This window comes from Felis catus, chromosome C1 (assembly GCF_018350175.1).
Source record: "Felis catus isolate Fca126 chromosome C1, F.catus_Fca126_mat1.0, whole genome shotgun sequence".
Lineage (NCBI taxonomy): Eukaryota > Metazoa > Chordata > Mammalia > Carnivora > Felidae > Felis > Felis catus.
The window spans coordinates 11,638,564-11,649,392 of NC_058375.1; the positions used below are offsets into that span (position 1 = coordinate 11,638,564).

The 10,829-nt window shown below is 54.8% G+C and overlaps 1 protein-coding gene across 1 annotated transcript; it reads left to right on the top strand.

Moving 5' to 3' along the window:
- Positions 1 to 343: 343 nt before the first annotated feature.
- SRARP (steroid receptor associated and regulated protein) lies at positions 344 to 3,466 on the top strand. Its single transcript, XM_003989514.5, has 2 exons — positions 344 to 960; positions 2,622 to 3,466. The coding sequence occupies exons 1-2, from the start codon at positions 879 to 881 to the stop codon at positions 3,047 to 3,049; spliced, it is 510 nt and encodes a 169-aa protein (XP_003989563.1). The 5' UTR covers positions 344 to 878; the 3' UTR covers positions 3,050 to 3,466.
- Positions 3,467 to 10,829: the final 7,363 nt, after the last annotated feature.

Genomic DNA, 10,829 nt, shown 5'->3' on the forward strand with positions numbered 1-10,829 from the left:
AATTAAAAAAAATTATTTATGGGGCGCCTGGGTGGCTCAGTCGGTTAGGCGTCCGACTTCAGCTCAGGTCATGATCTCAGTTTGTGAGTTCGAGCCCCACATCGGGCTCTGGGCTGACAGCTCAGAGCCTGGAGCCTGTTTCAGATTCTGTGTCTCCCTCGCTCTCTGCCCCTCCCCAGCCTCAAAAATAAACAAACATTAAATATATATATCTTGTAGGTCAACTATGCTTCCCTCGAAAAATAATAAAGTATATATATATATATATTTTTTTTTCAGTAAAAACAGTTGATTTAAAGGATGCTGTGGACTGAATGTGTCCTCCCCAAATTCATATTTTGAAACCTAATCCCGGTGTGATGGTATTAGGAGGTGGAGCCTTTGGGAGGTGATTAGATCACGAGGAGGAAGCCCTCAGGGTAGGATTAGCGTCCTGATAAAAGAGACCCCAGAGAGTACTTGTGTCTTTTCAGCCACCTGAAGACACCGTGGGAAGACAGCCATCTACGAACCAGTGAGTCCTCATCAAACACGGAATCTGTGGACATCTTGATTTTGGGCTTCCCAGCCTCTAAGATCGGGAGAAATACATGTTTCTTGTTTAACGCCGGACAGGCTAAGACAAAGGACGTGTGGGAAGCGGCTGGAGTTGAAAGACATAAGTATCTGTTTGGTAGAAAAGGCCAGCCTCCCAGCGACCCAACAGCAGTTCTGTTGACATAACCCTGTTGATCAAAGCGATCCCCTAGCTGCCCCAGGCCAGTTCCTGTGGCTCTTGGTGGAATTTACTCTGCAGATCCGGTCTTTGGGTGGGGAGCCTCATCCTGGAAGAGGCCGCCGAGAAGTGCTCCTCCATCCAGGCCCTGTGGAAAGCAGCAATGACCCCCTCAGAAGACCCCAGCGACCCAAAGGCCAGCCCCAAGGTCACGGGCTTGGAGACAGACGTGGAGACCAGTTCAGGTAAGCGATGGCGGAGGGGCGTCAGCACTTCCCAAAGACCAGCCAAGGGAGCCTGGGGAGGGCAGATACGCTCCCCAGAGCCGCCAGGACTCTCAAGCCATGGGTGGGCTTCATTTATTTCCTGTGTCAGCAAAGCTACCAGAACGTAAGCTTCCTTCTGAGCCTGTGTCGTGATGAAGGGCATACAGTTGAGAGAATGGCTTTATTTGCTGTTTCGGTAACTCCAAGGTTAATTGTTTAAGAGTACAGGCTTTAGGGGCGCCTGGGTGGCTCAGTCGGCTAAGCGTCTGACTTCGGCTCAGGTCATGATCTCGCGGTTTGTGGGTTCGAGCCCCACGGCGGGCTCTGTGCTGACAGCTCGGAGCCTGGAGCCCGCTTCGGATTCTGTCTCCCTCTCTCTCTGTCCCTCCCCCACTTGTGCTATGTCTCTGTCTCTCAAAAATAATTAATTGAAAAAAAAAAAAAAAACAAGGAGTACAGGCTTTGGATTCACAGAGAGCTGCTCTGGTACTTTCTTCGTTGATAAGTGGGCAGATTGGCTCAGGGCTTATCCTGGACCCGGGTGGGAAGGGTACCGAAGAAAGATGGCAGGAATTCCTTCCCAGGCCCGACAGCACAGGTGCTCCTGGTGTGCTCTGAGGCTAAGCACAAGGTTGTGTTGGGAGGGGAGGACCAGCATTTGCACAAACTGGAGTCTCAGTTTTCCTCGTCTGCAAAAGGTGACAGGACCTTCCTCCTGTTTGAGGACCTCATTACTTAAACAGTGTGGTCTGTGGACCAGCAGCACCGGCATCCCCTGGGAGCCTGTTAAAAACTCAGAACCTGGGGGGCTGGGGGGCTCAGTCTGTTGAGCATCCGACTCTTAATTTCTGCTCAGGTCTTGATCTCATGGTTCGTGAGTGAGTTCGAGTCCTGCGCCAGGCTCTTCCCTGACAGCTTGGAGCCTGTTTGGGATTCTCTGTCTCCCTCTGGCTCTGCCCCGTCCCTGCTGTCTCTGTCTCTGTCTCTCTCTCAAAAATCTTCCCTGCTGTCTCTCTCTCTCTCTCTCAAAAATAACTACATATAGGCACTTGGGTGGCTGAGTCGGTTAAGCGTCCAACATCCACTCCGGTCATGATCTTGCAGTTCGAGAGTTCGAGCCCCGCGTCAGGCTCCGCGCTGACAGCTCAGAGCCTGGAGCCTGCTTCGGATTCTGTGTCTCCTTCTCTCTCTGCCCCTCCCCTGCTCTCTCTCTCAAAATAAGTAAATAAATAAACATTGAAAAAATTTTAAATAAAGAAAAAGAAATGTTTTTTTAATGCAGAACCTCACTCCTCCCCCTCCCCCAGTGTATCAGAGTCGGTTACCAGGAGCCCTGATGCAATGGACTCTGCTCCAGCCACTCAGATGGCTGATAGGGGGAAAGCCAGGATTTAAACTCAGGCCTCCCTGGGGGCAGGAATCCATGCTTTTAGACCCCATTCTCCTCCCGTCTTTGTGTGTCAGCCAACCTTTCGAGGGAAGGGTTGTTAAACCCTTTAAGGGAAGGGAAGGGAAGGGAAGGGAAGGGAAGGGAAGGGAAGCCCTTTAAGGGAGGGCACCAGGGAACGAAAACCAAACCATGAATGGAAACCACGCTCCGCTGTGCTAACACGGACCTTTGGTCTTTTCCCTCCTTCTAGGTGGGAAGCCGGGCTGCCATCAGAAGGCCATCCCCCCCGCTCACCTGACTTTTGTCATCGACTGTGCTCGTGGCAGACAGATCTCCCTGATAGCACCCCCAGTGCTGCCCCGAGCCCCTGGTCCTAATCTAGGAACCGTCACCCCGCCAATGAAGACTTATATCTTGTTCTGTGGAGAAAACCAGCCCCACCTGACTCAGGAGGCCCCCCTGGGTAGGGGACGCCTTGCCCAGGCCAGGGGGGCCGTGCCACCCTGCAGAGGGACTGGGGCTCCAGATTCCTCCCCAGTCGGTCCACTGGTCCCGCAGGAGGCTCCTGAAGCCAAGGGAAACCCCTTGAAGTCTGTGCCCTCGAGGTCTTCAGCTTGGGGAACTGTCATAGGCTCGCTCAAAGCCCTCTCCTCCTGTGTCTGTGGGCAGGCAGATTAATTGGAAGAGCCTGGCCATGAAGGAGGGGGTTGGCACACCAGGCTCGAGCTCGGGGACTGCAATTCCCAGAACCCAACCCCCTTTCCCCAGCCAAGCAGAAGTCATTGGTGCCTGAGCCAAGGAAGAGCATTGGATCGACAAAGGACATCTGCAACAGCCACCAAGGACACACTCGAGGGTATCCACCTTCCTCCTTCCTATCTTTGTGAGCCTTTCAGCAGAAGCAAGATCAGGCACCTGCACATGGAAAGAGACCAGACCATTCATACAGCAAATTCTAACGGAGCGGCTTCCACGTCAGGCTCTGCAAAGTACTGGGGAAGATGACACAGCTTTCTTGGAGCTCCTCCTCTGGGTGGGGGAGAGGGAAAGGGCTAAATATGTAACCAAATAAAGATGATTTTGAATAGTGATGAACTAATGACTACGGAGGAAGGGAAATGGGGTGCTGGGATGGGAAGCCGTTGGGGCCAAAAGCTTTTCTGACCCCGTGAGTGGCAAAGTGTGACCTAAAAGATGAGAAGGAGGGGCGCCTGGGTGGCTCAGTCAGTTAAGCGTTTGACTTTGGCTCAGGTCGGGATCTCGGCACTTTGTGAGTTCGAGCCCTGCGTCGGGCTCTGTGCTGACAGCTCAGCCTGCAGCGTGCTTCACTATTCTGTGTCTCCCTCTCTCTATGCCCCTCCTCCACTCATGATCTGTCTCTACCTCTCAAAAATAATTTAAGTAAAAGATGAGAAAGCCAGCACTGTGAAAATCCACACTCCCCAGGGCCACCTGGCTGGCATCTGATCCCAGGGCCGGCCAGAGCAGGGTCAGGATGTCCCAGTGCGACAGGCAAGTCACCCTCGTGCAAGTCTGTAGGTCACCGGGAGGCATGGATACCAGGTGGGGGAAATTCCCAGGCAATCCGAAATGGGAAATAAGGGAAACTGCTTCTCAAGGGGGGGCAGAAGGTGCTCAGAAAGGTGACGGGGTATCATGTCTGAACAGATACAAACAGGAGCGGTTACTTCCTCAGCAGCTACTGCGACCAGCCTCACGTGCCCCTCGGGATACAAGGGACCAGGTGGTCCCCGCCTCCCAGGGTGGTCGTGTTACCCCGCAGGAAGTGGGGTCACTGGAGCGCGTGTGAGGGTGTAAGACGCACAGCGATGTGTGAAATGCTGAATCAACTCATCCGAGGAAGCGTGGCTCAAGGCTTTCTGATTAAGATCGCTGAATGTCCATTTGGATATTCAATGGCTATTTTATCGGTTTTCTACAAACGTGTGTTGGCCATTTGCTCCAGGCCAGGGAAGCGGCCTCCTTGCAGAGCCAGTGTGAGGCGGCACAGATTAGGGAGGTGAGGTCCGAAGAGCTGAGGGGTGTAGTCAGGCCCCACAGACTGGTGTAGTTGGAATTGGCACCCAGGCAAGCCCGGGTTGCTCCTAACCAGAGGGCTGATGGCCTCTCGTCCCAGCAGAATCCCTCCTAGGCAGAGGCGATCCAGAGAGAACAGACATAACTCAGTCCTCCAGAAGCTCACAGCCTGGTGGGAAGCCAGGAAAGGAAGTGACTATTACTATTACTGATAGCTTCTGATAAGTGCAACAGTAAGGGTATACAGGATAATGCTGGGGTGGTGGGTGACCAGTCCATTCTGGGGAGAGGAGATCAGGGAGGGCTTCCTGCAGGAAGTGATATCTAGACTAAGATTTGACCAGTCCATTCTGGGGAGAGGAGATCAGGGAGGGCTTCCTGCAGGAAGTGATATCTAGACTAAGATTTGACCAGTGGAGTGAACCACACAAAGGCAAGGGAGCCAGGATGGGGAGTGTTCCAGGAAAAGGGACCAGAGTCATTCAGTCTAGCTAGGGCATTCATTCATTCAGTCACCAAGTATTTATTGGGCACCTGCTGTGTGCCCGGCTCTGGGCTAGACCCTGCACTGGAGCGGTGATAGGACAGACAGGGCCCCCTCTAAAGGAGCTTATTCTCCAGTCGGGACAGACAACGTGTGCATCTGTACAGAAAACAGTTGCCAGAGAAGTGGCAGGGACCACATCACACGATGCCTTATGGGCCACGATGAGGTCTTTAGATTTTATTCTGAGATAGGTTCCATTGGAAACTGTGAGCAGTGACGGGCCCAGACCCACCTTTAAAAAAAAAAGGTTCCTCTAGAGCCAGTAGAGCATGCGACTGTTCTTTTTTTTTTTTTTTTTTTTTTAAGTTTATTTATGTAAGTAATTTCTACAACTATCCTGGGGCTTGAACTCAGGACCCTGGGATCAAGAGTCACACACTCTTCTGACTGAGCCACCTAAGTGCCCTGAGAATGCAACTCTTGATCTCAGGGTCGTGAGTTCAAGCCCCGTGTTGGGTGTTGGGTGTTGGGTGTTGCATTTACTTAAAAAAAAAAAAAAAAAAAAAAAAGTTTCTCTAGCTTTTGTGCTGGGACCAGAAGGTAGGGAAGCTTTGGAGGCTGTGCCCTAATCCAGGCAAAGGGAGGTGACGACTTAGACTAGAGAGGTGGTGACAGAGTAATGTGGATGACATCTACCCTTCCTCTCTCCTCCCCTGGTTGAGAATCACTGAATTAGAAGAGCCCAAAGAAATGGCTGCAAAGGTGGAGTTTGAGGCCCTCAAGGAAGAGGGTGGGCCTGTGGCTGCACATCCTACTTTGGAACAGCAGGTGTCGCCCTATCCCCAGACTCCAGGGCACCCCATAGGTTCCGGGCCAAGGACAGTTGGAACTTGCTGGGCATGGGGCTAAGGCCCCGGGGTGGGCCACCTAGTGGGGCCCACGGTTTCAGAAGCCAAACCTTCATTCTAACCAACACCCGCTTGGTCTCGATGACTATATGGGTATACCTACTTTAAGTTTATTTTTTAGTAATCTCTCCACTCAATGTGGGGCTCGAACTCACAACCCTGAGATCAAGAGTCTCAAGTTCTTCTGACTGAGCCAGCCAGGAGCCCCGTGACTGTGTATATTTTTATATGTATCACACAGCACCCCTGGGAGAGGTATGACTTTTATCGCCATTCCACAGATGCAGAAAGAGGCGGAGCCCAAATCCGAACCCCAGGGAGTGTGACTATAAGCCACAGCGTCACGACCCTGAGCCATGCGGCTGGCACTGCGTTCACATCCGTTCCAGCAGCAAACGGTTTTACGAGGACCCAGCCTGGGGCCTGGCAGTGTGCAGGGAGTGTGTGGGGCTGAGCAGGTGAGCAGGGCCCTCACTGAGGTGGAACACACAGGTGGAGGAGAGCAGCTCAGTTAGCCTCGCCACCCACAATCCTGCGCGGCATTATCCCATTTTACAGATGAGGAAACTGAGGCTCAGGTAGGTTAAGCAACTGGCCCGAGGTCACACAGCTAGCAAGTGGCAGAGCCAGGGTTGAAATTAAGGTATTTGACCTCAGAGCTCTGCCTACCAACCACACTGTAGGAGCTTAGCGAAATTCTGTTGAGGGAATGAATAAGCGAAAGACCATTGAACCAGTGAGTGAGTTAAAGTGTGAGTAAATGCATGTGTTTCCAGGCTGGTGGCCATGCTTAGGCACTGCGTCCCCAGTGCCTTCAAGTGTGAGTATACAACAGGGGGTGGTCAAGAACTGTGTGAGAAGGGGACGCCTGGGGGGCTCAATCAGTTGAGCGTCCAACTCTTGATGTCGTGGGTTCGAGCCCCGTATTGGGCTCCGTGCTGATAGTGTAGAGCCTGCTTGTGGATTTTCTCTCTTTCTTTTCTCTTTTTTTTTAAATTTTTTTTTAACGTTTATTTATTTTTGAGACAGAGAGAGACAGAGCATGATTGGGGGAGGGGCAGAGAGAGAGGGAGACACAGAATCGGAAGCAGGCTCCAGGCTCTGAGCCATCAGCCCAGAGCCCGATGCGGGGCTCGAACTCACGGACCGCGAGATCGTGACCTGAGCTGAAGTCGGACGCTCAACCGACTGAGCCACCCAGGCGCCCCGGATTTTCTCTATCTCTCTGCCCCTACCCCACTCATGCTTGGTCTCTCTCTCTCTCTCTCTCTCAAAATAAATAAAATAAACTTAAAAAAAATTGTGTGAGAAGGAGGGGACAGAGAATGGAAGGAAGATGCAGATTTGCAGTCCTGCCTCCCCCCTCTGGGGCTCCCTAGGGCCAGCAGCCCTGTCTAGTAGCCCCCAGACTCCCATGAAAGATTGTCTCTGGGTCTGGGCCTTGGAAGGCCTCAGAGCTGGGGACTGGCCCAGCTGGCTGGTGACAGTGAGCGGCAGGCCAGCTGTGGGGTAGCTCAGCTGTGCTGACTGTAAACAATCCACCTCCCCTGCCCAGAGACTCCTGCCTTGACCACCAGTCCTGCTGGTACTCAAGTCACCACCCACTCAGGACCCTCTGTTATCTGAGGGCAAAGCCAGGTGGGCGGAGCCTTGGTTTTTGTTATTCGGCAAACAAGCACAATTTTAACAAGAGTTTACCATTTACTAAGCTTATACAAAAACACCATCTCTCTCTGGTGCATTCTGGCAGCCCCCGGAAGGGTGGTGCCTGATCTTTGCTTATGGGATGAGGAAACTAAGGCTTCCAGAGGCTTCTCTCTGCCATCTCCACCCCCCAGGGCCCAGACAGGGAACCTTTTAGCTCTGCCCTTACCTGCTTTTCATGGACAGAAGGCTGCAGCAATCCGGCAACTCCTCTGAACCCCTTGCCTGAGTCTCGATCTCCACGGAGCCACAGGGTGGGTGAAGCTGAGGAGGTCGGGATCCAAACCTAAACGCAATAACGGTAGCATTTTCAGTGTGTGGCACCCGTGAGCTACAGCCAGCCACCACACACGAGTCCCGGGTCCCTTACATGCATTACAAAACAACCTTAGCGGGGCGCCTGGGTGGCTCGGTTGGTTTCAACTCTTGGTTGCAGCTCAGGTCACGATCTCCTGGTTCTGAGATCGAGCCCCATGTGGCCTCTGCCGTTAGCTCTCAGCCTGCTTGGGATCCTCTCTCTGTCCCTCTCTGTCTGTCCCTCTCCCACTCATGTTCACTCTCTCTCTCTCTTTCTCTCTCTCTCTCAAAATAAATAGACTTAAAAAAAATTAAAAGAAAAAACCTCTAGCAAGTAGATTCTATGAGCACCATTTACAGATGGGGCAACTGAGGCACAGAGAGACTATGTGATTCCCCCAGGGTCACACAGGTCAGAAGCAGCAGAGTCAAGATTTGAACCCAGGTGAGGTAGCTCCAGAGTCTGCGACCGACCCTCCACTATTTACTGAGGCTCGTTGGCTTTTTCAAACACCCAACAAACGCGCGCTTAGCCCCTTTCCCATGCCAGGGTTGGGAGCAAGAGGGCAGAGTGAGACATCTTCTGCCTTTTCGGAACTAGGATCGCAGGCAGATTGGGGAGGGGGGAGGTGGGGGGCCTGGGTGTACAGTGTGGGAGGTGGGAGTTGTCTCTGGGCTGGGGGGAAAGGTGGCCATGGCATGAAGGGGTTGGTCTGGAAGAGATGCCCTGGCCGGAGGGTCTGGAGGCCTGGGTCTTTATCTCACCTCGGCCACTGACTTCTGGGTGACCCCGGGGCGAGGCGCTGGGCCTCCCTGGGCCTGGGTTCCCCACCACACCAAGAGAAGTGTGGACTGACTCCCTAAGGGCACAGGGCTGGCCAAGCAAGTGGGTCTGCCTTCACCCTTGGCAAGTTCGAACATAAAGTCTGGGCCTCAGGTTCTTTGGGTTCTGTCTGTGCCCCTGAACTGGTAGCTCTAGAAGGCTTTCTGGAGGAGGCGGCTTTGAGCCTAAAAGTGAGGGAAACTTCTAGGTCCTTGGCACCCTTGGGGGTCCCCGGCACCTGGGCTTCTCACAGGTCTCCGGCCCCGGGAGGCTGTATCTTTTCCACTCCCCCTGCCCTCCTGCACAGGCCCACTCCAAAAACTATAGATGCACAACTTTGCCTTTCCGGTGCAAGACGCCAGAATAGGGGCGGGGGAGCTGACTTGCCCCTCCCCCTCGGGTGTAGACAAGGATTCAAATCTCAGCCAAGTCACTTCCAAGCTGGCGACCTGGGGCCAGCTGCTTGACCTCTCTGAACCTCCTTGGTACCTACTTTGCAGGATCCTTGTAAGGATGAGCACCATGCTGGGCACACACTAGGCACTCAGTGAATGGGGCTGCTAAAATTATCCCTCACGGGGTGGGGGTGGGGCGCAGGGCCCGCAGCCAGGCCTATATTTAGCCTGGAAAGGGTGGGGGGCGGAGGAGACAAAGCGCTGTGGCCAGCCCAGGCGCCCAGAGGGCGGAGCCGATGAAAGAGGGCCCCCCGCTGTCCCCATCTCCCCGCCCTCCTCTCCCACAGGGTCACCTTGGTCGGAGGGCTCTCTCAGCTCTGCTCTGTCCCCTGCAAAATCTTCAGCTCAGGAACCTCGGTCGGGGGCGGGGGGATGGTTCTGGGGCCTGGCGGGGGGGGATGGTATTCGGCCCCACTGGCCGCTTCTGGAGAAACTTCTTTTCTCAGCCCCGGCTGCCAGCGGCCCAGCCCCCAGCCCCCACCCCCTTCGCGCGACCCTGGGAGGGGCATCGCTGGGGTCGGGAAGCCAAGGTGAGCCTGACCCTGGGTAGGGGTCGAGGGAGACTGGGAAGCTGGCCCGGCTCCACCCCCAACCCCCGCGCTGGTGAGTTTCGGGGCTGCAAATAGCCCAGTGGAATCAGTGAGTCACGGAGGCTGGAAATACCGCGCCCCCTCTCCTTCTCCTCCCCTCCTCCGGCCCGCAGCCAGCCGGAGCTGCACCGGAGACTGCCTGGCACTCGGGTTTCAGTAGCGCCTGCTGGTGTTGGGGGTGGGGTGGGGTCCCTCCAGAGAGCACGCAGACTCCCCGAACCAGCCAGCCCTCCAGCCAGGTTCCAGCCCTGCTCTGCCCCTGGCTCTGCGTGACCCCGAGCCCAGTCACTCAGCCAGTCTGGTCCTCAGAGCCCATGTGACACCAGATGGGCTTCAAGAGGGCAGGTGACACAGTGCGGCTGGCCCACCCTCGGTGTCCCTGTGCCTGGGACAGTGCTCGGCATGTAGCAGCAGGGGCTGGCGGTTGGGAGAGAAAACACCGTAAGGTTTTTCAGGGCAATAATTCTGGGATTCCCGCTCAGGTGGGTCTGGGAGCTGAGGGAGGAGACCACAGGCCACCCATATTTCTGTGAGGCCCTGGAAGTTTACTTGAGGTGCCACCCCTGCCCCCAAATCTCAAGGAAGTCAGATCTGTCTATCCTGGGGTTTCTCCCCCTGGCTGCCTCCAGCCCCGACCCAAGTTTGAGAATTTCAGGCAGGTGATCTCCGGAAGTCTGTGATTCTGTGGTTTATTGTGTGTGCAGGGTACAATGCTGGGGTCCTCCCATGCCCCCTCCCACCCCCCAGCCGTCCCTTAAGGGCCCCAGAATGGCAGGGTCACATCAGAGGCCATCCTATAGAACACTGACCCAAGACGTGCTGAAGTCAGAAGCTGGCCCCGCCTCTCGCCCCAGGGGGCCTCAACTACTGTGAACCACCCCCTTTCCCCCCACCCCTGCATCTGTAGGTTGGAGACTGGGCCAGTGTCACTGCAGGTGTCTGGGGCTCCTCAGCATGAAGGCTGATTGGGGGTCCCTGCCCTGGACTGGAGACTAGGAGGGAACTGGGCTGGGGGCTCTTCCCATGGTCTGGGCCCTCCCTCCAACAGGAAGATGTGGGGCAGGGGGACATAGGCCATAAGGGACAAAATGAGGGGAACTAGTCCCCAGTGCACAGAGGGGTTGGGGGTGGGGCCGTTTGAGAGCAGCTTTCACAGC